We start from the raw sequence: 27,494 nt of genomic DNA on the forward strand, positions 1-27,494 counted from the left end.
TCACTTCCGGGTGGCCAGCTGGTTCTCCAGATTCTCCAGGCGTGCGGTCAGCTGGTCCAGTGAGAGGTTAAGGAAGCCTCCGGGGCTCTCGGGGGCCCCTTCGTCTCCCCGCCGGCCCGCGCCCCGGGACCCAAAGGATATGCTTCTGCGACAGACTCTCGAGCGCCCCCAGCGTGCGGCCCTGGAACTCCACGAGGCTTTCGCATTCGCAGGGGCTCCGAAGCTCTGTCCCCGCGCCGATGCCCTCCTCTGCCAGAGGGGCACAGAGAGTCGGGGGAGTGAGAAGCTGCAGGACGACCAGCTGGCCCTGGCCGAGGCCCCCCCCCCCGCCCGATATCCCTCCACCCCGCCTGCGGCTGAGTGCACCGGTTTGAGATTCAAACAGACCTAGGATGAGTCCCAGCTAGATAGCTGTGAAATACTGGAAAACCCATTCAACCTTTCTAAGCCGGAGATTTGTTTATCAAAATGGATACAATGAGAAAACCTATTCGTTGGGTGGTGCTGAGGACTCTATGATTTTCATGTGTGTCTTATGTGGGTGCCCATCTCAGAAGGTTTCTCAAACCTTGGTGCTCACATTGGACTCACGAGGAGATCTTGTTAAAATATAGATTCTTGGACTACCCTGGTGGTACAGTGGATAAGAATCTGCCTGCCAATGCAGGGGACACGGGTCCAATCCCTGGTCCAGGAAGATTCCACATGCCTCGGAGCAACTAAGCCTGTGAACCACAACTAATGAGTCTCTGTGCCACAACTACTGAAGCCTGTGCACTCTGGAGCCACCAAGTTGCAACTTCTGAGCCCACGTGCGGCAAGAACTACTGAAACCTGAGCACCTTAGAGCCTGTGCTCTGCAACAAGAGAAACCACTGTAATGAGAAGCCTGGGCAACTGGAGAGTAGCCCCTGCTTTCGACAGCTAGAGAAAGACTGGATGCAGCAAAAAACAAAAAAACAAAAAAACCAGCAGGGTCAATAAACAAAACATAGATAGATAAAGAGATATATAGATAGATAGATGATAAATAGATAAATTCTAATTCTTAACAGGGAAGGAGCAGAGAAGCTGCATTTCTGGTAAGCTCCCAAGTGGTACTGATGCTGCTGGTCTGTGGGCCACACTTTGAGTAGCAAGAGTCGACAGAAACACTGTCCAAATGAAACTTTATGCGGTGACGGTAGCATCTGTCAGTGTGGTAGCACACAGATGGCTATTCAACACTTGAAATGTGGTTAGTGTGATTAAGGAATTGAATTATTTAGTTTAAGTTAAATGGGCATATTTTGCTAGTGGCTAGTTTATTGGAGGGTGAAACGCCAGAACTGACACAAGTAAACACTTTATAGTGGATTTCAACTAGGCCAATGGTTCCCTAGGTCCATGAGTCAAGGTAAATTGGAAGTGGCCAAACAGGAGATGGCAAGAGTGAACATCGATGTTTTAGGAATCAGTGGTTCTCAAGTGTGGTCCCTGTACCAGCAGCATCAGCATCACCTAGGAAGTTATTAGAAATGCAAATAATCAGATTCTACTCCAGACCTACTTCATCTGAAACTCTGGGGTTGGAGACAACAATTTGTCTTTTAACAAACCCTCCAGGTGAGTCTGATGCATGCCAAGGTTTAAGAACCACTGATTCAAGTCTATCTCCTCACACATTTCAACATCTCTGAAATCAAAATAAGTGCCTTACAGTTAAATCTGGCATCTTTTTGTTTTCTTAGCAGTATAGAAAATAATAGTGAATCTTACAATGGGTGGTATCTTAGATTTGCTAAATTCTGTAAATGTGTGCTACTTTGAATACTACAGCACAATGCCTGGCACTTGGCTTTCAATACAGAGTTGCTATTATGATTTAAAAATTATATCTTAGTCTTGTATGTACCCTCAGCAAACTGCTGTATGTCATGTCATCAGTGGTATTGAAAACAGCCCCAGAATGGCTCCTAACTTTGCAGGTGGGGAAACCAAGAGCCAGAGAGAGGAGGATCTACCCAAGGTCATCCTTCATCAGTTGATGAAGACCCTCAATCATAGAGGCCAGATTTCTGTTAGAATTCTAGAACTAGAGGCAACCTGGGGCAGCCAGCACCCTGCCCTGTCATAGAAGAGGAAAGGTAAGGGAGAGGTGGGGGTTAAGTGACTTGTCCAAAGTCACACTGCAGGGGACATAAGAGTTAGGGACTTCCTGGTGGTCCAGTGGCTAAGGTTCCATGCTCCCAATGCAGGGGACCTGGGTTTGATCCCTGGTCAGGGAATTAGATCTCACATGCCACAACTAAGAGTTCCCATGCTGCAATTAAAGATCCTGCGTGCTGCAACTAAGACCTGGCATGGCCAAATAAATAAATGAATGAAAGGACAGGAAGGGCCCTGAAGAAGAAGTTCATCCAATGCCTCCACAATATCCTCGCTAATGATTAGAATTAGCCTGGAGAGAGGGAGAGAGAGAAAGGTGTGTGTGTGTATGTGTGTATATATATATGTATATGCATATACACACATATCGGAGAAGGCAATGGCACCCCACTCCAATACTCTTGCCTGGAAAATCCCATGGACGGAGAAGCCTGGTAGGCTGCAGTCCATAGAGTCGCTAAGAGTTGGACACGACTGAGCGACTTCACTTTCACTTTTCACTTTCATGCATTGGAGAAGGAAATGGCAACCCACTCCAGTGTTCTTGCTTGGAGAGTCCCAGGGACAGGGCAGCCTGGTGGGCTGCTGTCTATGGGGTCGCACAGAGCCAGACACGACTGAAGCGACTTAGCAGCAGCAGCATACACACATATATATGTATATATACATATATATATATAGAGAGAGATTTTGAACATAGATTCTCTAGGCCCAGCACAGCCCTACTAAACCTAGCTCTGGAGGTGGGGCTTGTTTATCTGAAAGAAGAGTCACATTGTAGGCCTGGGTTACAGTTTAAAGACTCTGTGGTTAAAAAAAAAAAAAAAATCACCCCCTGAGAAATTCCCTATATTAACTATAAAGGTACTTGTACACAAAGTTCAAGCCCACCATCCCTCCACAAATAGAGCTGGTCTCCTTTTCCTTAGCTGAGCACCATATGAAGCAGATGGATTGAAGTTATGCAATATGTACATTTAATATGGGGCCTCCCAGATGGTGCTAGTGGTAAAGAATCCGCCTGCCAATGCAAGAGACAGCAAGAGATGTGGGCTCCATCCCTGGACCAGGAAGATCCCCTGGAGGAGGAAATGGCAACCCACTCCAGTATTCTTGCCTGGAGAATCGCATGGACAGAAGAGCCTGGCAGGTTATAGTCCATAGGGTCGCAAAGAGTCGGACACGACTGAGCGACTAAGCACACAATATTTAATACACATCTTTGTGTACTTGAAACATGCCCAGTCCTGCCCCTTTCCCAGGTCTGTGAAGCTGAATTCCAGCAAGATAAACGGACTTAACCATGTGGCTCCCCTTACCAATGCTGAATTGGGCGTGTCTTTGAAAAAAATCCCCCCCTCAATTCTTCTGAACTCCCACTAATTTGGGCAACAGATCGCTTAGAATTGTGCTTCTTACACTTTAACTTAGTCCTAATTCCCTGAGGGTCTTGTCAAAGTGCAACATTGTATGCAGTAGGCCTGGAGAGCGCTGAAAACGCTGTGGTTCTAACAAATGACCAACCCTGCCGACGGTCCACGGACCACACTTTGAGTAAGGAGGCTCGGTCCAGCGAGCCCATCCCCGGCTGTCACTCAGCGAAGGGGGGCGGGAGCGACTAGGACCCGGAGGTCTCGGAGGATTCGCAGTGAGAGAAGGGGCAGGGTCCCGAGACGGCTGCGCTCACCCGGGCAGATGCTGCCTTTGAGGTTCTCCAGCAGGTGCGCCATGGTGCTGAAGTCGGGGGAGTAGGACACGTGAAGCTCGGCTGGCTCCGAGGCGATCTCCCGCAGTTCTTCCTCCACGGCCTTGCCCACGCCCACGGCGTACATGACGATGCCTGCGGGGTCGGGGGAACAGAGGGGGCGCCCTGGGCTTCAGGAAAGCTGCCTCCACGGACCCAGCCCAACCTCGGGTCAGCCTGGCCCTCACCAAGCCCACCTTCCTCCTTGGCGCGCGCCGCCCACACGGAGATGTTATCCTGGGAGCGGCCGTCGGTGAAGACCAAGCCCACGCGGGGCACGTTGAGTGCCCGCGGCCGCGCGCCCTGCGCCTCCGAGAAGCTGTGCTCCACCATGTGGCGCAGGGCCAGGCCGGTCATGGTGCCGCGCTCCATGTACTCCACGGCCAGGACCGCCTGCTTCACCTCGGCCGCGGTGCCGTAGCGGCCCAGCGGGAACTCGGTGCGCACGCGGCTGGAGAACTGCACCAGCCCCACGCGCGTGCCCTCGGGGGACACGTCCAGGTAGTCCACGATCTGGTTCACGAAGCGTTTCACCAGCTCGAAGTTCTGCGGGCGCACGCTCTTGGAGCCATCAACGAGCAGAACCAGGTCCACGTGGCCTTCCCGGCACCCTACACCCACCGGAGGAGAAGAGCTGGGAGTGAGGGCGGGCAGCAGCCACATGCTCATTCATTCATTTGCAAACATTTATTATATAACAGATACTATGTGTGAAGTCCTTCCTATGCCAGGCACTGTGCTAAAATAATAAAAACTAATCATCGCATCATCATCATTGGCATCCCTATCATCTATGCCATTTATTAAGTGCTTAGCACCAGGCTTCCCTAGTGGCTCAGTGGTTAAGAATCTGCCTCCAATGCAGGAGCTGCAAGAGACTCAGGTTTGATCCCTGGGTGGGGAAGATCCCCTGGAGGAGGGCATGGCAACCCACTCCAGTATTCTTGCCTGGAAATCCCACTCCAATATTCTTGCCCGGAAATCCCATGGACAGAGGAGCCTGGTGACCTACAGTCCACGAAGTCACAAAGAGTGGGACACGACTGAAGCGACTTAGCAATCAAGTGCTTAGCACAAGCCAGGCAACCTGCTAAAGGCATCTTTTCCACCATCATCACAGTAGCTACTGTTTATGATCATCTGCTATATTAACTGACAGAATTCTGAGCACTTTGCCTCCCCTGTTCTCAGCCAGAGACCTTGGTAGGCCCCAAAGGGAGGTTCGACAATAAATGAAACATAGTCCTGATCCATAAGGAAACAGGGATGAAGCAGAGTGGTCACATATGCCATTAGTGACCATCAAGGGAAGTGTTTGAATAGAGGGGCATGCAGGGAGCAAAGTAGGATTCTTCCTGGAGTTGGTGAGGAAGGCTGCATGGAGGTGGTGACAAGTGATTTGGTCTTCAGGGATGAGCAGGAGTTCTCCAAGGCAAGAAGGGACATTCTAGATGGTGGGGGCAATGTGTGTAGAGGCATGGAAGCCAGGAGCCCTCAACACGTTTGGGAATGGGTGGGCCAGTACAGCTCAAATGTTTAAGTCTGGCAGGAGACAGGATGATGGGGTTGGCTGAAGCAATATTTTAATGACCTAAGGCAGTGGTTTCAAAATTCTGACCACAATTCGCAGTAAAATAATAATAATAATGCATTATGATGCAGTTATGTGCCATGCCATGCCATGCTAAGTTGCTTCGGTTGTGTCTGACTCTTTGAGACACTATTAACTGTAGCCCTCCAGGCTCCTCTGTCCACGGAGATTCTCCAGGCAAGAATACTGGAGTGGCTTGCCATTCCCTTCCCCAGGGGATCTTCTCAAACCCAGGGATTGAATCTGTGTTTCTTACATCCTCTGCATTGGCAGGTGAGTTATCACTAGCGCCACCTGGTAAGCCCATGATGCCCTTTTACTCACGTACAATTAAAACTGAGTTTCATGAAATAATACTTATTCTTTCTACATACACGCAGTAAACTCTATTTTCTCTCTCTTTTTAAAAAAGAATTCTGACTTGTAATCCACTATGGTTACACCCACCACTTGTGTAATCCACTATGGTTACACCCACCATTTGAAAAACTCAGGGGTAAGCCATTTGATCTTTATTTTGTAAGCACTGGTGAGCCACAGAAGGCTTTCGAGCAAGGGAGAAATGTGATCAAATAGTGTTTTTGAAATTAACTTTGGCAACAAGGTTGAAGAAGGCAAAGAGGTTGAGGCAGGGCATGGCAGACCCTCCAACTCCACCACCACCAACACACACACAGTTACATCACACTCATGGATCACAGCAAGGAAAGAGTTAAGGATGCTCAGAATGGGATAGGGGGGCAGAGGCAGGCAGAATTACCCCCTTTCCACCCGTAACTCACGGCTGCAGCTCTTGCCATCTGCCTGGAGCTGCCGCCCCTCAGGACACACGCAGTGGTAGGAGAAGCCCTCACTCACACACTGGAACTCACATCCATGGTCCACGCCATTGCAAAGATCCCGGGCTGAAAGGAGAGACAAGTCAGGATGAGTCAGGGTGGACTCCACCAGCTGAGATCCCTCGCCCCTCTGCACAAATGGAGAAGATCCCTCCTCACCCTGACAGCTCCTCCCGTCGGGCAGCAAGTCATAGCCCTCTCTGCAGCGGCACTGTGGCCCACCAAAAGTGCTAACACAGTCATGCTGGCAGCTGTGGTTCCCAAAGCTGCAGTGGTCAAGGGCTGGTGGGAAGGAAGAGACAAAGACATACATCGGTTCTGACTGCAGTTATCAGAGACCTCGGCCAGCCCCCTAGCTGGCTCATCCCTGCAGCTCCTCTGGTCCTGCTGGAGACAAAGCCAGCTCGGCACTGACAGAAATAGGAGCCAGGGATGCTGATGCAGTGATGCTCACAGCCATGGTCCCCTTCAGTGCAGAGGTCGAGGGCTGAGGAAATGGTTAGGTCAGCCTGGGCCCGGGTGCTGCACTTCTCAGCCCTGACAGCACAATAGCCCGGGAGCTTTTTACAAACACCTATGCCTGGGACTTCCCTGATGGTCCAGTGGTTAAGACTCCACACTCCCAATGCAGGGGGCGTGGGTTCAATCCCTGGTTGAGGATTTAAGATCACACATGCCACAGAACATGGCCAAAAAACACAAATAAATAAAAATACTTATGCCTGGACCCCAACCCCCAAAGATCCTGACTCAATTAGTCTGGGGTGGTACCCAGGCATCTGTGTTTCTCCAATTAGAGGCCTCCTTCCTACTGAGCCAAGCAACCCTCCCACCTCAAGCCCCAGCATGCCCATTACTGGGCCAGGCATAAGAATGGGACTCCACAGCTGTAAGACACAGGACTTCTGCCCTCAAGATGCTCACTAATTCACAGGGGAGGACCAGGTTCTGCCATTTAACTTGTCTGAGCCTCCATTTCTCCCTCTGCAAAATGGGAATAAAGTCAATGGAAGAGTGGGTGTGCGTGCTAAGTTGCTCAGTCATGTCCAACTCTTTGCAACTCTATGGATTGTAGCCTGCCAGGTTCCTCTGTCCATGGGATCCTCCAGGCAAGAATACTGGAGTGGGTTGTCATGCCCTTCTCCAGGGGATCTTCCCGACCCAGGGATCGAACCCACATCTCTTACATCTCCTGCACTGGCAGGCAGGTTGTTTACCACTAGCACCACCTGGGAAGCCCTAATGGAAGAGAACAACTGCTATATACACCCACCTTCTGAGGAGGGTGAACTACTGCTCTGTTGAGTATCTTGATGATTTCAATGTACAGATATGGCCTAGAGCTGAACTGGGGAGTAGCAACTGGAGAAAGATGAGCTGCTCTGTATAAAAGTGTGAAAATGTGGGGTTCCTAGAAAAGAGATGGGGAGTGGAGAGAGGGAAAAAAAGAATAAGAGAGATGGTGTGGAGATGAGGAACATGGGTTGATCCCTATACAAATCCCTATATAAATTCCCTATAGTGCAGTGACTAAGTACTTTCAGAATGAAGGGTGCCTCATATTCACTTACAAATAAAGGATGTTTTGTTTTCTGTGTGTATGTTTGACTTCACTTAAATGTAAGTCACATCTCTGTCCACCCCCATTATTTAGTAAAATAGACATATGCACAACTTACACATACACTCACATGCCCTTGTGTGCACAAGTGTGTAAACCAGTGAAGAGGCTGATTTACATGCATAGCAAGCATGGACTGAGAAATTGAGGGAGGACCCATAAGTCGAATGAATTCAGTAGAAGCTCAGAGTAAGGGGACCACAGAATGTAAGCACTTGGAATTCCCAGAGATCTTGAGGAGGGTTTTGAATGTTCACACGGGTTTCACGCCAGCCTTTTCTAAGCCCCAAAACCAAGAAGACCCCAGCTGACATCTGGATTATTGGAAACACAGGACTTCTTTTTCCAAAATGTTGTTAGGTTGAGAGATGATATATGTACCACTCTTACTTCAATATCTGATGCTAACTTGGAATTCAGTAAATGGTTCAATTCAGTTCAGTCTCTCAGTCACGCCCGACTCTGAGACCCCAGGGACTGCAGCACGCCAGGCTTCCCTGTCCATCACCAATTCCTGGAGCTTGCTCAAACTCATGTCCAGAGAGTCAGTGATACCGCCCAACCATCCCATCCTCTGTCGTCCCCTTCTCCTCCTGCCTTCAGTCTTGTCCAATGTCAGTTCTTCACATCAGGTGGCCAAAGTATTGCAGGTTCAGCATCAGTCTTTCCAATGAATATTCAGGACTGATTTCCTTTAGGATGGACTGGTTGGATCTCCTTGCAGTCCAAGGGACTCTCCAGAGTCTTCTTCAACACTACAGTTCAAAAGCATCGATTCTTGGCTGCTCAGCTTTCTTTATGGTTCAACTGTCACATCCATACATGACCACTGGAACAACCATAGCTTTGACTAGACGGACTTTTGTTGGCAAAGTAATGTCTCTGCTTTTTAATATGCTGTTTAGGTTTGTCATAGGTCTTCTTCCAAGGAGCAAGTCTATTTTAATTTCATGGCTGCAGTCACCATCTACAGTGATTTTGGAGCCCAAGAAAATAAAGTCTGTCACTGATCCATTCCAGTAAATGGTAGCTACCATTATGATCAAAGGACTGGACACACATATATTCAGTATATGGAGGAGGGGAAATTCCAGTTGCATAAGCAAGGTATTATGTGTCATTGATTTTCAGAAGGCAAAAACGAAGAACCAGGCCTTGAGAGATTTGCAGGTGCGGAGAGGCGCAGCAAGAGCAGCCTAGGTGAGTAGTTGGGAAAGAAATGAGATGCAGAAGCAGAAATGAGCAGCATGGGTGGGGAATACAGGGGATGTATGTATGGAAATTCCAACAGTGTCTAAATAACAGAAACAGTAAAGATGCGCCTCTGAAAAGACAGGTTTGGGAGGTGTTTTGGAGCCAGCTAACAGATGTGCCTGAAAGAGGGAGGAGAGAAGATTGCAGAAAATCCACTTAACTGTGGGGTCAAGACTTCTAGCCCTTGTCCCACCAAGGACTTGTGTGACCCCAAGTGATACCTTTTCTTTCCTAGACCTGAAAAATGAGGGAGCTGGACTTTGACTTCCAAAGGCCCTTCCAGACTCACTGGACTGATGCTAGGTCAATAGAGAGCTGCGGAAGGTTCAGGAGCAGAGAGGGAGAGTGCAGGATGGGGGTAGCTCTCACCCATACAGCTCTTGTTATCTGCTGCTAGCTGGTAGCCAGGGTTGCAGGCACAGTGGAAGGTGCCCTGGGCGCTGACACACTGGTGCTGGCAGCCGTGTCCCCCCTGAGCACACAGGTCCTTTCCTGAGGACATACAAGAGTAGAGCCATCAGAGAACAGACGGGGAGAACACTCCAGCAAGAGAGAGCTGGATGGGGTCAGAGGCAGGCCCCGTGGTCCAGGATGTCTTTAGAAGAAATATGACTCGTTTGAGAGGGGCCGATCCAGGGGAGGGCTTAGGGAAAATATATGGCCTGAGTGGCCCCCGTGAGTAGGCTCTGAAAACCTGGGCACCTAGCCAGATGGGTCAGGGGGATAAGGAAGGACTCCGCGGAGTTAAGTAGAGGAAGTCGAGAGATCAAGTGAAACTTAAAGTCGCGTCCGACTCTTTGCGACCCCATGGACTGGGTCCATGGAATTCTCCAGGCCAGAATACTGGAGCCTTTCTGCTACCCAGAATGTTGGGTAGCCTTTCCCTTCTCCAGGGGGTCTTCCCAACCCAGGGATCAAACCCAGGTCTCCCGCATTGCAGGCGAATTCTTTACCACCTGAGCCACAAGGAGGACAGCAAATGGCAAAGTGTGACAGGAACGCATCTGGCAGCATTGTGGGGGGAGCTAGAACGAGTGGGTGGGTCCTGTGCAGGTAGACCGGGCTTGGCTCTTCTAGGAGGGCGATGGCGCTCAGCCGTTAGGGGTGGTGCTTCTTGTGCAAAGGGGAGGTTTTGGAGTTAGACATTAAGCCCCTGGAAACCACCATGGCTCTTCAACGTGGATGGGCACGATAAACGTCGCTCCTTGTTGCAGGGAAGCCTTAAGCAAAACTGGGCAGAGCTGGAATTTGACACAGCCCGCAGTGGGCCACTGACTCATTGCAAAAGACCCTGATGCTGGGAAAGATTGAAGGCGGGAGAAGGGGACGACAGAGGATGAGATGGTTGGATGGCATCGCCGACTCGATGGACAGGAGTTTGAGTAAGCTCCGGGAGTTGGTGATGGACTGGGAGGCCTGGCGTGCTGCACTCCATGGAGTCGCAAAGAGTCGGACACGACTGAGCTACTGGACTGAACCTCAGTTGCCAGGGCAACGCCGGGTTGGTGGGCGGGGCTAAAGGTGAGTGGGCAGAGCCACCCGGGAGGGGATGGGATTTCACTGCGGCGGGAACGGGAATCAGAGCGGTGGGAGAGTTGGAGACTCAGTCCAGCGCTCCCCTCACTCACGACACAGCCGACTCTGGAACTGTCGGCCGAACTCCTGGATAAGGTCGAAGGACTCGACGAGGAAGACGTGCTCGTTCAGCGGCGGGGACGCCATGGCGCGCAGGGAGCCCACGTCGGCGCGCTGCACCCCCACGGCGTAGATCTCGATGCCGCGGGCGCGCGCCTGAGCGGCCACCTCTGCCACGCGATCCTGGGGCCGCCCGTCGGTCACGATGACGGCCACGCGAGGCACGCGCGCCTCCGGCGGGCGCGCGCCCTCGGCCACGCTGAAGGCCACATTCATGGCGTACTGGATCGCCAGCCCGGTCATGGTGCCCTGCGCCAGCGGCACTAGAGCGCGGATGGCGCGCTCCATATCCTCGCGGCGCGAGAAGGCTCGGAGCGGGAAGACGCTCTGCACTTGACTCGAATACTGGATCACGCCGACGCGAGTGGTGTTGGGTCCCACGTCCAAGCTGCGTAGAAGGCCCACCAGGAACTGCCGCATAGTCTCGAACTCGAAGGGGCGCACGCTGCGCGAGCTATCAATCACGAACACCAAATCCAGGGGCCCAGTACTGCACCTGGGACCTGCGAGATCAAGAAAGGCTCTCCTAGGTTAGCAAAGCCTCACGTCCCGGGAGAACCCCCACGGAAACCCAGAGCGGAACAATGCTCTCCTGGCCTAACTGCTCCCAGCGCAGAATGAACCTTGCAAACGCAAGTTAAATCCATCCACTCGCCCAGCATTTGCTGAGGGCCTGGGCAGGGAGACTGCACCGAATCTCTATCCTACAGCTCTGAGGGCTACTCTGAGGAGGTATTATCCATTCGGAAGGGGGACGAAGAGATGTAGCAAACTCAAATGTCTCTAGGAGCCAGGTAGGCAACGTAAATAAAGGAGGGAATGTATTGGGGTTAGGGCAGTGGACATCCAGAGAGCCCGTATCGCTCCTGAAGTGGGCAGCCCCAACCAAATGTTGCCTTGCAGCCGTGAGGACCCCGTTTTAGCAGATCTTTCGTCTTTTCATGAGAAGCCCCATATTGGTTTTTTTAAAATGTGAAATCGCCTAAGTTTTTTTTTTTTTTCTCAATTAACTTTTAAAAATGAAACTCCAACTGGGCAGTTCTGCATGAGCCCAACTTAGCTGCCTCCAAGCCATATCATACAGACTGGGGAAACTGAGGCCCACAGAAGCGAAGCTGTGAACTCGAACCCAACCCCTTAGAGTTCCAAAGCTCTTCCTTTTCTCTCCCCAGTGTGCAGTTGGCTGCAGGTGGAGAACCCGCTTTTGCTCCCTTCCCCCCCCCACCTGCTGGTGAGGGTGGGCCCTGGCTCACCTGCGAACTGCAGTTGGGTTTCCCAAGGCTGGAGAAGGAGCAGCAACAGGGGCAGCATCGAATACAGAAGGCCCCTCATGGCGCTCAGCCAACAGAGAACGGAGGTGTCTGAGCCTAAAGAGGAAGGAAAATGTCAGAGCAATAGTGTTTACAGAGCTCTTATTCTAGGTGATGGGCATTTGGAGGGGGAGGAGGGTCATGGGTTTATTTTACTAATCTCTCTAGTTTTGTGTATGGTGAAAATTTTCATAATAAAAAAATTTCATCACAGTGAGTTTGCTGGAAACACAGGGAATTCTGCTTTTCAGAACTGCAGAACAGTAAATAAATAGAAAGTAGATTTAAAAATATACAAAATTTTAAAAGGAAAGGCCTTTCCTCAGTGCCAGGCATGATGATAAGCGCTTTTCATGTACTGTGGCATTTATTGAGTCCTCTCAACAATTCTGTGAGTCCAAGGCTGTTGCTGTCCCCAGAGTATAGATGAAGAAAGAGGCTCAGAAACTTCACTGCGTGTACCCAAAGTCGTGTGGCAAGAAAGTGTCTCCTCCAGGATATAATCCTACGCCTATGGGGTTCCAAGGAGCAGGCGCGTGACTCTTCGCAGAGGGAAGCCATTCCCCACCTCGCCCCCTCCCCTTTGCACACAAGGCAGCTATGTGTGGCTGTGCTCCCACCCACCACCACCCCACCCTCGACTCAAACAGGCAGGGCCGCAGTGCAGGCCTGCTGTCTCCTTGGCCGAAACCCACCACGCAGATGAACTTGTGACTTGGTGCCGCCCCTTCCCGCCTGCTCTCAGGAGAGGTCTCCAGGGGGCGCCCTCTTGGGTCTAGCTGTGTTGGCTAAGTGGCCGTGGGAAGCCCACATCTGCCCAGCAGGTGCTCCTGCCCAAAGCAAACAGGGAGCCAGAAGCCCCAGGGCCTTGGAGATAAGGCTGGGGTAGAATATATCCGGCGCTAGAGCAGAGGACCAGAAGTGTGCACGCAGGGCTCCGGGGACAGTGGCATTGGACGCCCCCGGACTCGGCCATGGACCCCGTGGGGGCAGGTGAGCGCTCACTCTCTCTTGGCCCTTGGCGACGACTGTTGAGAATCACGAAGGACTCCCATTGTACAGATGCGAAGAGTGAGGCCCAAGAAGGTGGCCCGCCGAGCTGCAAAGGAACCTAGGACTCCTGGCTCCCGTTCTTCCTTCTGAGCGACCTGGCAACCTGGTCCTTAGGCGGCACCTCTTTTTCTTCCATTCACTCCCTGGGGTCCCTACTCTACCCCCACCCCCTCGCCCCTTGCTGAAGCTGTGCTAGCCATTTTTCTGTTTCTGTTTCTTGGCAGAGGGGGCCAGCTGCCCCTAATCCAACCGCAGCCCCGCCCCCTCCCCAGTTCCGTGAATGGTTCTATTCTGAGAAAGGCCGGGTGCCTGTCGCTCCCTCTAGGCGCCCTCCCCGTCGCGGATCCTCACCTCCTTCGCCTTTCAGGCCTGGTAGAGGAACAAATACCCCTCTGGCAGAACCTGTCGTGGGAGGGTGACTAAGCCAGACGTGCCAGCCGCTCTTGGAGGTGGGAGGGTGTGGAATGCCTCCTCCAGCGTGGGCCACAGCCCAGCAGGCGAGCACCCCTGGGGAGCACGAGGGTACAGGCACAAGGCGCCTTGGCCCCCTCCCATCCGTTCCTGTCTGCAGAAGCCCCTGGGCCTCTAAATCTTAAGTTTCCCCTTCTCCTGCTCTTGGCCTGATCCAACATCTCGCTTGGCACCCCACCTCCACCCAATCCTAGAAAGTCAAAGTAAGGCTTGCGTCCAAGTTCATCACCCTTCCAACTCCTCATTCTAGAGGGGAAGGAGCCAGGACCAGAAAGGGTAATGTCTTGCCCAGGTCACACAGCAACGTGGCAAGGTGACAGGGCTGACCCCAGAACCCGGAGCTCCTCGAGGGGGTTAATCCTTGCGTTAAGAAATGCCCTTAGGATAGAGAAAGTGGATTCTCGAGGAGGAGAGGTTTGTGAATAATTCCTCAAGAGTTGGCTGAAGAATAAACACTTCGAGGACGTTCCTGGGAACGGGTAGGGGGAAGGATGCCGGGGGTTCCTGGAGGGAGGAGACTGGGGATAAGGTCCCCCTTCTCCGTTTTGGCGGCCGTGTTCGTGGGGGCTCTATTTGGAGAGGGCCCTGCAGAGGTGGGGAAGGGCACTGCAGGTCAGTCGGGGCACCGTAGGCGGCGCAGCTTCGGCTAAATACGGGCGCCTGGTCTGGCTGGATGCCTGCTCCCCGCAGACCCCTCGGCACCCCCAGGCCCTTTGACTCACCTGAGCCTGCCGGACAGCTCAGAGGCGCGGCCGCAGAGCGGAGCCGACGGGCGGAGCCTCCCCGGCAGTTGGACCAGGTACCGGCGCGGGCAGTGTGCCCGAGGTGGGGACGGCCAGACAACTGGAGCGGGCGGAGGCGGCGGCCGCATTTAACCCGGGGGCCGGCGGGTGGGGAGGGGGAACACGGGCCGCGACCCCTCCCACTGGCAGGGAGCGACCCCTCCTTCCTCCGAGGGCTGGGGCGGGGCCAGCGCGACGCCCCCTGCTCCCGCCACCCCTGGAGCCGCAGACGCGAGCTGCGGGGCGGGAATCCGGCTCCCGCGGGAGGCTGGGCGGCTACGCTCTCCGCAGTCGGAATGCGTTGGAAGCCTCCGAGGCCCTTCCCCGGGGAGAGCCCCAAGGGGCGGAGCGGGGTCTGGCTCGGCCGCCGGCTGCTTGGCCCCGCTTCCGAGGGCGCGGCCCAGCTCTTGACCCCCGCCGCCCCTTCCAGAGGTGGAGAGAGGCCCCGGACTCTGGTCCTGCAAGGAGGGATAAAGGGTTCAGAAGGGCAGCCTGAGGCTTCATGGCTCTCCCCAGGCCCCACCTGGTGGTGCCTCGGATCCTGCCCTCACGGACGCCTTTCCACGTGCTCTGCAATTACTGAGGTCCTGGGCCCAGCCATCCTCCCCCATCAAAACACCCTGGCGGAGAAGCCCCAGGCCCCTAGGCCCTGTCTGGCCCCCTCCACTGGGCCGATGGAGGCGCAGTATTCAGGGGAAGGAAAGCTGAAACAGCAATAGGCGCCATCTCTTGGGAGATAGGGGGTTGGGAGTGTTGCTTTAACCCGAAAAATACGAAAATATTCCAAGATCCCGGGCACACAATTTGGGGTGCCCGTCCATCTTTTCAGGCATCTGCTGGCGGGCCAGAGAGCACTCTTCTGGTCCGGGGTCCAGCAACCACTCTCCCCTCCTCTCTCTCCGCCCCCCTCCCCATCCGCATCAGGACTGCCCCGGGGTGGGTCCCCTCAGGGTGCTGGGAAGCCCTGCGCCCTCACAAACTCAGCCTCCGCCTCAAGGCCGGCACAAGCGAGGGCTTTGTGCCGCTGGGGCCTCACCCCAGTGCTCCAGGCTGCAGTGGGCGTGGAGCCAGACCTGCGGAGTGGCGCCTGGGTGGTCCCGGTGGTCGCCATCAAGACCTCACTGAGCACCATACCACCCAAATATTTAGCCCACAGCTTACACTCAAGTCGCCTCTCTTGCCTAAGGCTTCTTCTCTTTGACCCCGAGGGGGCAGAACTGGGAGGGTCCCTTCCTCCCATTCATTTCACTCTATCTGCCCGCTTGGGTCTCTAAGCTCCCTGCTGCGGGTGCCCGGCCCGCCCCAAGCCAGTCCCAGATCGTCCTCAGAGCCCAGCGCGGTCCTGAGGGAAGGCGTGCGCCGCTGCCTGCAGCAACAGTGTGAGCAGACGGTTCGGATCCTGCACGCCAAGGTGGCCCAGAAATCATACGGAAATGAGAAAAGGTAGGTCCTTCGGTGGCCCTCCAAGGTCCCCAGGACCCGACCTTTGCCCTGTGGTCCCCCTCCCTGTTTAGAGTGTTTGCGCTTCCCAGGTAGTGCAGGTGGTAAAGAGTCCACCTGTTAATGCGGGAGACACAAGAGACATGGGTTCAATCCCTGGGTCGGGAAGATCCCCTGGAGAAGGAAATGGCAGCTCACTCCAGTATTTTTTGCCTGGAAAATTTTACGGACAGAGGAGCCTGGCAGGTTACAGTCTCTGGGGTCGCAAAGAGTCAGACATGACTGAGTGCCCACATGCACCAACGACCACACACAGAACCTGGAGAGGACTCAGGGCTCCGCTTTTAGCCAATCAGGGGCCTTTTCCCCTTAGTCACCATCAGCCCCGACTTTGAGCTGTAGCAGAACCACCCTGTGAATCTACAGTACCTATTCACTCAGTCATTCACCCATTCATTCATTCATTCATTCATTCATTCCACAACTGCCTACTGAGTGCTTATCAAGCGTCAGGCTCTCTGGCACTGTTGGGCACCCAGCACACAGCTGGACAAGACAGATACCATGACTGCCCTCGTGGGATCTTTGCTCTAGAGATGAGCAGAGAGACAGACAATAAACACTTCACAAATCAATGAAGAAGATGCTCCCAGATGGTGATGAGAGCTAAAAGGGAAACAGAATCGGGCAAGGTGACAGACACTGAGGGGCAGGATATTTAGCAAGATCAAGGTGGTAGGAAGGCCTTGTAAGGAGGTGACATCTGAACTAAGACTTGAATGTGAAAACGGAGCCAGACATGAGAAAGTCTGGGGGAAGCATGTTTTAATTAGAAGCAATGAAAGATGCAAAGACCTTGACTGGGTACTAACTTGGCCTGTTCGAGGCCAAAAGAAGTCAGAGTGGCTGGAATTAGAGGAGAGGGATCATTGTAGGAAGTGAAGTTGGAGAAGTAAGCAGGGGCCAGATCATGTAAGTACTTTGAATTTAAACCACTGGAGGATTAAGATAAGCAACATACTCCAAAAAAAAGAAGAAAAAAAAACCCATTTGGCTGTTGTGTGAAAAACAGGTCGAAGGGTGGGGGGGTAGGAGTGGAAGCAGAGAGACCAATGGAAGGCTGATGCAGTGGTCCAGGCAAATTGATGGCAATTGGGACAAAGATGGAGGCGGTAAGAAGTCAATGGATTCTGAATATGCTTTAAAGGTGGTGGATACGACTTTCTGATGGATTGAGTGAAGAATGTGAACAAAAAGAGAAAGGTTCGGGTATCAAGGGGGTTCACAGTCGCGGAGAAACCTGGGCAGATGGAGGAGGAATCCAGGATTCCGTTGGCTTTTTGCTATCTTTGAGATGCCTACAGGACACTCAAGTGAAGATGGATATACGAGTCCGGCGCTTACATGTCTCCGCAGGTTCTTTTGCCCGCCGCCCTGTGTCTACCTCGCAGGTCCCGGCTGGAGGGTGAAGCCAGTGCCGGGCCAAGGTGAGGGCGGACTCCAGGGCGGCCGGGCGGCTCCGTTTACAAAGGGACCGACCGTTCCGTAGGGCCCGGGAGCGGGGCGGTTCTCAGGCGCAGTCTCGCCGCGCCCTCTGGCGGCGAGAGCTAAGCTTGTCTGACTGACGCCTGAGTGCCTCCAGAGCCCGCTCGGATCCCTTTGCAGCCCACCAGGCGGGGGAGACTGGGCCCCTGGTCTGCGGTTACATGGGACTGGACGGCGCGTCCGGCAGCGCCGCCGAGACGCAGAAGTTGAATTTCGAAGAGCAGGCCGACTCCAGGGTGAGAGCGCAGGGCGGGAGGCAGGGTGGGGTGGGCTGCGATTCCTTCTCCCATCCTCGTCTCTCCCTTCGAGGGGACCGGGGAGGGGAGGGGGCTCCTTCACTCCCCCTGCAGAAACCAAAAGATAGGTGGGGATGCGGAGAGGCCAGGTTTCTGCCTTGAGGCTGAGCCCAAGAGCTTGGACGTGTCATGTCACGTCCGACGGGGCGGGCGTCAGATACCTGGGGGAGGTGGGCTCATCCCGGGACTTAGGATGAGACGACCTCGTCCCCGCGAACCCCGTAGGAATTCAGTTGCGCCAAGACCCTGTATATCTCGGACGCAGACAAGAGGAAGCACTTCCGACTGGTGTTACGGCTCATGCTCCGAGGGGGCCGGGAGCTGGGCACCTTCCACAGCCGCCTCATCAAGGTCATCTCCAAGCCCTCGCAGAAGAAACAGTCGATGAAAAACACAGACCGTGAGCAGGGGCGGAGCCTGGCCGTGGGGCGGGCTTGGGGAGGTGCCCCAGGTCTGCAAGCGGCTCGATTTGGGAAGGGGGAGGGGGAGAGGCCTGGGAGTCTGAGCCGAAAGCGGGGCCGGTCTGGATGAGTGGGTGTGGCTTAGGTACCCGATTTGAGGTTGGGGGTCCCCCAAAGAGCTGGCAGGTGCTGAACTAAAGACAGAATAAAATTAACAATAAAAGGACAGAGGAAATTCAGTTAAAAATATTTATTCAGTGCCTGATGCGCATTGCAAGTGCCTGTTCTGGAGGAACAGCCTAGCCTAGCAGGGGAGAGACAAACATAGCTGATCAAAGAGACAGTTGGCGATAAGTACTGCGCTGGATGCCAAGTGATAAACCCCAGGGCTAATGGGTTTGAAAATGTGAGGGGAAAAAAGCCTGAATGACAATGACACCATCACTGCCCTCCCTGGAAGATAGAAGGGAGAAGCTGGGGGAAGGGGGCCTTTCTTGGCAGGCATGTACATTCATCACCCTGTTTGATGCTCATCCTTGTAAGGTGAGATGTAGGTGAGGAAAATTAAGAAATGTTCGGACCCTGGACTTCTCTGGCAGTCCAGTGGTTAAGACTCTGTGCTTCCACTGCGGGGGGACTTGGGCTTGATCCCTGGTTGGTGAACCCTAAGATACTGTATGCCACTCAGTGGGACCAGAAAAAAGACAAGAAAAAGAAAAATGAAAAAAAGAAATATTGGAGCCTATCACCTTCCAAATGACTTGCTTGGGTTTGCCCAGCTAGAAAGGTGGTCCAGCCAGCATTTGAACTTGAGTCGATGTGACTCAAGCCCACTCCCACCCGGCACCTTATTTACTTTCTGTCTGTTAAAAACCCTGAAGGATGTCTCAGATTCAGGTGGTGCTCCGGCTGGCCGTTGGTGTGAGAACAGGGCCAGGGAGCAGCACAGTGGTATAGTGATATGGTTTTAAGTGCAGATTCTGGAGCTGGGTGGCCTGGGTGTGAATCCTGGCTCTGCCGCTGGCTAGCTGTGTGATCTTGAGGGAGTTGTTCTATTGAGTAAAGATAATATTATCTACTGCAGAGGGTTGTTGAGAAGCAAAAGAGCTAACTCACGTTCAGCATTTAAAACAGTACCTGGAACACAATAAACATTAGCTATCATCATTATGATAGTGGATGGGAACCTGGGTTAAGCATACATTGAGCACCTACGGTATGCCTAGCACTGTGAGGGAGGAGTGGGTGATGACCCAGTGCTTTCTTCCCAGGGGCTCAAAATCCAATCAGAAAGCAGAATGGTGGCTCTGAGTTTGTGCTGAAGGCCAAAAGAGATCAATGTTAAACTGTAGAAATATACTGCTATTTCACACCACGTGACCTTTGCTTATACAGTCTCTGGAGCAACTCCTACCTACCTTGTCCTCCCCAGCTGAGAGTATAACCTCCTGCAGGAAGCCCTCTGGAACCCAGCCAGCCCTTACTACATCATACTGAAAGTTTCTATTTATTCCCTGTCCCCACTCTGGGACTATGAACTCCTCCAGAGCAAAACTGGGTCTAATTCACCCTTTGGTGCCTAGCACCCAGTGTAGGGCAGGCCACCAAGCAGGCATTTAGTAACTACTTGATAAAATTCTGTTTATTGAACTGAAGGATGCCCAGGCAGCGAAAAGGACCAGACAGAGGTACAGAAGCAGGGTTACAGCAGGTGCTAGATAAATAGCCGTGAGACAATGAATGGCTAGTGTGTCTGGGAATTTGAGCCAGATTGGCTCAGGGGACAGAGGGTGGGAACTTCACTGGCAATTCCAAGGGGCCAAGCTAAGCCTGGGCACTGACTCTACCTCCCCTCACAGTGTGCATATCCTCGGGCTCAAAGGTCTCCCTCTTCAACCGCCTGCGCTCCCAGACGGTTTCCACGCGCTACCTCTCCGTGGAGGACGGGGACTTTGTGGCCAGCGCACGCCAGTGGGCTGCCTTCACTCTCCACCTGGGTAATCCCACCAGCAGGCCCGGAGCTGGGCACTTCACATGCATTCACTTATTTAATCTTCACCACAACTCGTCCAGGGAAGTAAATGTTGCCCCATGGAACCGAGGCTCACAGACACCAAAAGACTTGTCAAAAGTCCTAGTGAGTCGGTGACTGAACCCAGCTACTCTGACTCCAGCGTCCACCCCCTTCCCCCAACTCAGCCCCTGCCCCCAGGGCACAGGCATTCTCAAGGATGGGCCACAAGGGGTTTCTTCAGGCTGAGAATTTTCAGCCTGAGCCACCTCCCTGTGTGCCAACCCTGCCCATAAGACCCACGTGTGACGCAAGGTGGAGCCAGAAGCAAAAGGATTTGGGACAGAAGCTTAGGACTTCTGAAGCCCTCCTGCCTTCTGTTTATTCCTCAGCTGATGAACACTGTTCCCAGGGGGACTTCCCGCCTCGAGAGGGCTACGTCCGCTACGGCTCCCTGGTGCAACTCGTCTGCACGGTCACGGGCATCACCCTACCTCCGATGGTATGGGAAGGGAGGGCACAGCTGGACAGGTCACCCCAGATCCTCCACAAGGGAAGGGCTGAGGGTGAGCACCCGAAGCATGATGACCCCTATCCTCACTGGGGACACTCAGCATTTCTGGGACTGTGTGGAGGTCAAGGGCTGTCATGGTGGGGGAGGGGGGAATGCCAGCAATATGCCAGCATTCTGCATGGCTATCGGGGTAGCGGAGAGCTGGCTGGGAGGGCGGCCTGTGGGCACCCGGGCACCTTGCTGCCACACTTCCCCCACACTCCTGCTGTAGATCATCCGCAAAGTAACCAAACAGTGTGCCCTCCTCGACGTGGATGAGCCCATATCCCAACTCCACAAGTGTGCATTCCAGTTTCCTGGTGGTCCTCCAGGAGGAGGCGGCACCTACTTATGTCTCGCTACAGAGAAGGTGGTGCAGTTTCAGGTGAGAAGCAGAGACTCTCAGCACCAAACACCGCAGAAAATCAGAACTACTGCAGAGAACAGTAGGATATAAGATCACCATTAGCATCATCATTGTGGTTGCCACTCACCAAGCAACACTGCCTCCTATGGAATGTTAGACATGAAGACTATCAGGGTAGAATCAGAGAATGTAGAAAAAAAATAGTAATAGTAACATTGAGCAATGCTCCTTCCCAAAGGCTAGTAAAGTTGTAGAATGTTGTGATATAAAATTGTAGAGGAATTCCAGTCGCAGGGGACCGGGGTTCCATCCCTGGTCTGAGAACTAAGATCCCACAAGCCCGGAGGCATGGGGCTAAGAAAAAAAAATTGTAGAATGTAGATAAAAATCAGTAATAAATAGTAGTTTGGAGTATTACTGAGCAAAGATGAATCATGGAATGTTAAGACATAGGATTGTCAAATATGAAAAATTGCTATTATTATTAAGCAATACAAAGAACATTATCATGGAATGTTGAGATAAAATCATAATGTGTAGAAAATCACATTATTATTGAGCAATAATCCTTCCAAAAGCATTTTAAAGTGTTGGAATGTTTAGGGCACAGGATTGCACAATGTTTTTCTTTTTTTTTCTTAATGGAATTCTAGAATTCTAAGAACATAGATCTTTAGAAACCAGCTAGTCCAGCGAGCTGAGGTAACTCTAAATAGAGAAATTAAAGGTTTGATCCAAGCTCGCAGGGCAGGTAAACAGCAGAGCCCAGGGCTGGAACGCTAGGAATGCGGAAGCACCGGCACTGCGCTGGCTGAATGCGCTGATGGCCACCCCTGTCCGCAGCTTCTTCTCCATCCCCTCGGGTCTCCCCTCAGGCCTCCCCCTGCCCCAATGAGGCCAACAGAGCGCTGCTCAACGACAGCTCTTGCTGGACCATCATCGGCACCGAGTCGGTGGAATTCTCCTTCAGCACCAGCCTGGCGTGTACCCGGGAGCCCGTCACTCCCGTGCCGCTTATCAGCACCCTCGAGGTTAATCCGGGCGCTGCGGGGCGCTAGCGGGCGTGGATCCTGACTGCTCTGGGCGGGGTGGGAGTGGAGGCGAGGGAGGGCTGCGAGCTCTCAGCAACCCCCCCCCCCACGATCCCGTCCCCCCGCTTCTCCCACACTCCTTGGTCTCACCCTCCCCCAGCTGAGTGGCGGGGGCGACGTGGCCACCTTGGAGCTCCACGGTGAGAACTTCCACGCGGGGCTCAAGGTGTGGTTCGGGGACGTGGAGGCCGAAACCATGTACAGGTATGGGGGTGGAGGGTTTCCCTGTCTCCCAGAGAACAGCGCTGGTGGAGAGGGGGGTGCTCGTCATCAGCATCGCTGCTGCCCTGACCTCGATGCCCCATCCCCAGGAGTCCGCGGACCCTGGTGTGTGTGGTACCCGACGTAGCCGTCTTCGGCAGCGACTGGCGCTGGCTACGCACACCCATCACAGTGCCCGTGAGCCTCGTGCGCACCGACGGCCTTTTCTACCCCAGCGCCTTCTCCTTCACCTACACCCCCGAGTACAGCGCGCTGCCGGGGGCCCCAGGCGCCCCGACGACGCCCGCTGCTGACGCCGACGCGCTCCTGGAGAGCATCCATCACGAGTTCACGCGCACCAACTTCCACCTCTTCATCCAGACGTAGTAGGAGTGGCCTGGATGCTGAGACCTGGCCAGGGGCCGGTTTTCTGTATCCTGAGCCCTGCCCTCCGCCTCTGTGCTGCGCAAGTGAAGGCTGCAGGCCGACTTGCAGGAAGCTCTCGCCCTAGAAACCTAGCCTTGCGGGTCTTACACCGGTTACTCCCTCGTCCTTTTCCATCTAGGAAGACTCCGCCGGAGTGATGCTCCCGTTGTATCCGGTCAGGAGTGTGGCTTTCTTTGTCATTGTCTTTTTTACTCTCACACTCTCTCTCCCGCAGTAACTATAGTTTTTTTTTCTTCTTCTTCTTTTGGCCATGCCATATGGCCTGTGGGATCTTAATTCCCAGACCAGGAATGGAACCCGCCCCCCATGCGGTGGACGTGCAGAGTCTTAGCCCCTGGACCACCAGGGAATTCCCTGTAGATCTCTCTTCTTTGTGCATCTTTGTTTCTCTCCGTCTCTCCCTGGGTCTGGCATACAGTTTCACACACTGTGAAAAACCTAGCCGAGAGCATTGACCCTCCAGGCGGATGTGTCTTCCCTGAAAGAGGAAGCGGGTAGTTTCATACACAGGGGCATGGGGCATGGGCTCATGCTTACCCTGCTGGCCCTGAAGCACCAGGTCCTGCCTGGAATACTGGGTCCCACTCGGAGCCCCAAGTCCCTTCTGGAGCATGGGAAACCTGCCCTGGAGAGCTGGGCTCCACCCTGCAGTACAAAACTCTATCGTCTTCTTAGTCTTCTTCTGGCTGGAGCCAGGCACAGTACCCATGCAGATGTTTGCCCTCTGGACCACAACTTTGGTGGTTGGGCAGGTCCCTGGGGCAGTGGTCAGGTCTTACCATCTTAATTGTCTACCCAGGCATTTCTTTCGCAGGCTCAGTAAGATGCAGTCAGTCCTAAGGGTCAGAGATTGCTCTGCTGTGTTGGCATCAACTCCCAGCCAGGGCAGAGTCTGATCTGTATGACCCACCTCCCCCCAGAGGGCAGTGCCCCAGTGTGCTTCCCCCCACATACACACAGAGTAGAGGACCACATGTGTGGTGGAGCAGATAGCTCACATTTGTGATACTTCCTGGAAGAAGAATGGGGGTTCATAGGTAGCCAGCATCCCTGAGCCCCTGTCTCTGCTCTGGGGACCACCTGCTGCCTCTGGACAGGCCCAGGGGCAACCACAAGACACAAAACAAAACTTGCCCAGGACAACTCTAGGCAGAACTCCTGGGATCTGCTGGGCAATAGTCAAATCACAAGAGTAGCTTCTTTGGATGGAGCCCAGGGACAAAATTGCAATTTATCACTGCCCAGACTCTCTACCCTCTGCCAAATGTGTGCCCCACAGGGAGGATCCTGACTCGGCCTGTGGAAACCATGACACAGATATCGTAGGTGCCAGCTACTTGTACCAGCCCCTGGGGTTGCTGAAAGGGGAGAACTGGCCTGAAATGTGGGTCAAGGGCTCTCACCCCTCTGGGCCTTTCTTTAAGCTCTAAGTTCACTTCCTGAGATGCCTTCCCCAGATCATGGAAACCCCCATGAAAAAGAAGAAGTTGGTGTTTCCCAAGGGGGCAAAATGGGCTTTGCTCTTAGAGTCCTCAAAGTCTTGGCTAAGTTCTGTTCTCTGCCATCAGCAGGCTGAAACCCACAATGATGGGAAAGAGAAGCTTGTTCAGAATCTGCCATGGCCCCTGAGAGTGGATCCTGGCTGAGGAACCCAGGGGACAAGTTGATGGAAAATGTCCTCCACATGAGGGCCTGTCCCAGGAGAGTTTGAGCTCACTGCCCTGTGAGATTGAAGCAGGAAGCCACTTGTAAAAAGCCTAATAGGTTTCAAAGCATATCACACGGGAAGTTGGGGCTCAAGGGCCTTTCCAGTTCTGCCCTCAAGAACTTCCTCCACTACTCCACTAGGCAGGAGTCCCGGAAGCCAAGGACCTAGGTTGGCCTGAAAGCCCAGCCATGCAGCTCTATTTTTTGCACTCTCCTCAGGACACTCCCAGACCCTTGGTCCCACCTATGAAAGTCTGTGGCCTCAGAGCTCCAACCTGAGTTTCAGTCTTCTGAGTTTCAGCTGCTGGACTGTCCTGGGAGGTCTTCTTTCCCCCAAGCCTGAATCTGTCTAACATCAAACCCCTCTCCCTCTCCATCTCCCTTGCTAGAAGAGGCTTCCTCCTCCACTCCACTACTGCTCGGTTCTCCAAACTTGGCTCAGACAGTCCCTTCTTTGAGATTTCCCTAATTCGGGACTTCTCTGGTGGTCTAGTGGGTAAGAATCCATCTGCCAACGCAGAGAACAGGGGTTCGATCCCTGGTCCGGGAAGATCCCACATGGCGCAGGGCATCTAAACCTGTGTGCCACAACTACTGAGCCTGCACACCAGAGCTGTTGCTCTGCAACGAGAGAAGCCACTGCAGTAAGAAGCCCGTACACCACAACTAGAGAAAGCCGGCGTGCAGCAGCAATGAAGACCCAGCGCAGCCAAAAAAAAAAAAATTCCCTAATTAGACTTACTGCGGTGATCATTTCACACTGTATTCAAATATCACGTCATTATGTTGTACACAGAAACTAATATAATGTTATATGTCCAAAAAAAAAAAAAAGATTTCCCCAAGGCAAAGACTACATAATTTGCAGGCCCAGGGCAAAATGAAAATATATAACCCCTTGCTCAAAAATTGTTAAGAATTTCAAGACAGCGATAGCAGAGCATGAAATCAAGACAGGGCCCTGCCAGGCACAGGGTCTTGTCTGCCTGTCAAGGTCACAAGCCCACGAAGCCAGCTCTGGCCCCAGGCTTTCCATCCCGTTTTCCCGTAGAATCCTACTAGAACCGTGTAGTGCCCACCTTGGATCAAAAGGCTTTATGTACGCATCAGTTGTCCCCTCTAGACTGTGAGCTTCATGTGGGAAGGAGCTCATCCTGGTGTGGCCTAGGAGGTACATTCCAACGCTTGAACACTGAATAGGTGCTCCATGCATACCAAACAGCATGGGATTGTGTTGGCAGGTATTAAATTTGGATTTTGCAAGTGCAATGTGAAACCAGCAGGTGGCACTGTTGTCCTCCCAAGCATTGAGTATTTATAGTTAAACAGATTGGGTCCTTAAAGATAATCTTCACTTTTTCATGTTCTCAGGATCAGAACAGAATTGAGACTCATTGCTGTCTTCCATATTTCATCCTCATTTTACAGAGGGGGAAACTGAGGCTCTGAGAGAGAAGACCCAGGAAACTGAGAGCAGGCTGCTGGCAGTGTCTGATTTGAATCCTATACTTTTGATGCAAAGTCTGGGGCTCTGAGATTCCTTTAATTTTTGACTTAATAGTCTTTAATACTCTTAATTCCCTGCTATGTGTAGGGAACAAATGTGTGTGTTACAAGGGGCGGGGTTGGGGGTAGGGAGTGGATGGGGTACATAGTGTATTCTTTCTGTGAATAAGGTCAAAATCTCCGTTCCCCAAATCTCCCAGTTTACCAGCTCTCATGCTGCCTGAGAGCCCACTGGGGAAAAAAAGCAAATCTTTCAGTTTAAATCTTCTGAGAACATTGAACTTTGAGTTTCTCTCTCTCTTCTGTTTCTTTGAAGTTGAGTTGCTTTAAATAGAAAGTCATCATGACCACAGTGTGGGTAATATTCGCAGACACCTTCCTCCCTGGGGAGGACGCTGACGGCTGTGGGCACAGACCATGAAGACTGCAGAGGAGAGAGGAAGTGGCTTTAAGGGGAATGAAACCAGTAGGGTGACATCTCCTGAGTTTTGCAACATCAGCCCTGACCATATTCACCCAAAAAGGTTCCCCAGGCAGACCTGGCTCTGTTCCAGACCCCAAGGAACAAAGGCAGATTGGACTGCCGTGCCACAACAATGATTTCAGTGGTAAATTGGTGAACACCTGTTACAACTGGTTGCTCGCTCCCTGAGGTGGGGGAGGAGCAGGTAAAGTTCAGGGGTAAGGGTGGGGGCTAAGGCAGAGCCTTGGGACCAAGTTCTTTATGGACTCACTGGTGCTAGAATCTTAAAGTGGGACCCACTCTGCTAAGTTCATCCCAAGCCCCTATCAGCTTCTAAGCATCCCCTCCCCACCCTGGCTGCTGTCTGTAAACACACACCCCTAGCACTTCATCCTGGATGGGAGCATCCTGGACTCAGCTGGTTTTGTGGTCCCTACTTACCACAGTTCCAATCATGATTGTTTTCACTTTACCTGGTGAGGAAGCAATACGCATTCAGTAGAAACCGTACTTCAAACTCTGACCTTTTTCTGGGCTGGTGATAGGCAGTTTGGTCTTCTCTCCTGATGCTAGGGCCACGGCAATGGGCCTTGGTTTTCGGTCCACCAGGCGACTGCGAGGGTAAGCAGCTGATAAACTGAAAACCATTCTGTTTTTCACTTTCATTGCAGTATTAATAAATTACATGAGAGATTCAATACTTTATTATTAAATATGCCTCGTGTTAGATGATTTTGCCCAACTCTAGGCTAAAGTAAGTGTTCTGAGTACATTTAAGGTGGGCTAGAATAGCATCAGGGCTTCCCAGCTGGCACTAGTAAAGAATCCGCCTACCAATGCAGGAGACATAAGAGACGCAGGTTCAAGCCCTGGAGGAGGAAATGGCAACCCACTCCAGTGTTCTTGCCTGGAGAATCCCACAGACAGAGGAGCCTGGTGGCCTACAGTCTGTAGGGTC

General features: G+C 52.9%; 2 protein-coding genes across 3 annotated transcripts; one reads left to right on the forward strand and one right to left on the reverse strand.

The window, feature by feature from the left end:
* MATN4 (matrilin 4) lies at positions 1-15,193 on the reverse strand. Its single transcript, XM_081557104.1, is given in 11 exon segments — positions 1-77; positions 157-249; positions 3,836-3,988; positions 4,090-4,503; positions 6,266-6,388; positions 6,482-6,606; positions 6,690-6,717; positions 6,720-6,809; positions 10,826-11,395; positions 12,146-12,259; positions 14,449-15,193. Coding segments are annotated over 10 exon segments (1,752 nt in total). The 5' UTR covers positions 12,225-12,259; positions 14,449-15,193.
* Positions 13,177-27,249, forward strand: RBPJL (recombination signal binding protein for immunoglobulin kappa J region like). Of its 2 annotated transcripts, none has more exons than XM_081557105.1 (12): positions 13,177-13,195; positions 14,417-14,525; positions 15,826-15,951; positions 17,365-17,435; positions 17,614-17,729; positions 18,015-18,189; positions 20,050-20,187; positions 20,594-20,703; positions 20,987-21,139; positions 21,997-22,152; positions 22,313-22,416; positions 22,524-27,249. In XM_081557105.1, exons 1-12 carry the CDS (start codon positions 13,177-13,179, stop codon positions 22,798-22,800), a joined length of 1,554 nt encoding a protein of 517 aa, XP_081413231.1. In that variant the 3' UTR covers positions 22,801-27,249. The 2 variants fall into 2 exon arrangements, with proteins under 2 accessions (XP_081413231.1, XP_081413232.1); XM_081557106.1 differs by having other exon boundaries at positions 22,527-22,800.
* The last annotated feature ends 245 nt before the right edge of the window (positions 27,250-27,494 follow it).

This window comes from Giraffa tippelskirchi, chromosome 13 (genome assembly GCF_054371585.1).
Source record: "Giraffa tippelskirchi isolate mGirTip1 chromosome 13, T2T-mGirTip1v1.2.pri, whole genome shotgun sequence".
Classification (NCBI taxonomy): domain Eukaryota; kingdom Metazoa; phylum Chordata; class Mammalia; order Artiodactyla; family Giraffidae; genus Giraffa; species Giraffa tippelskirchi.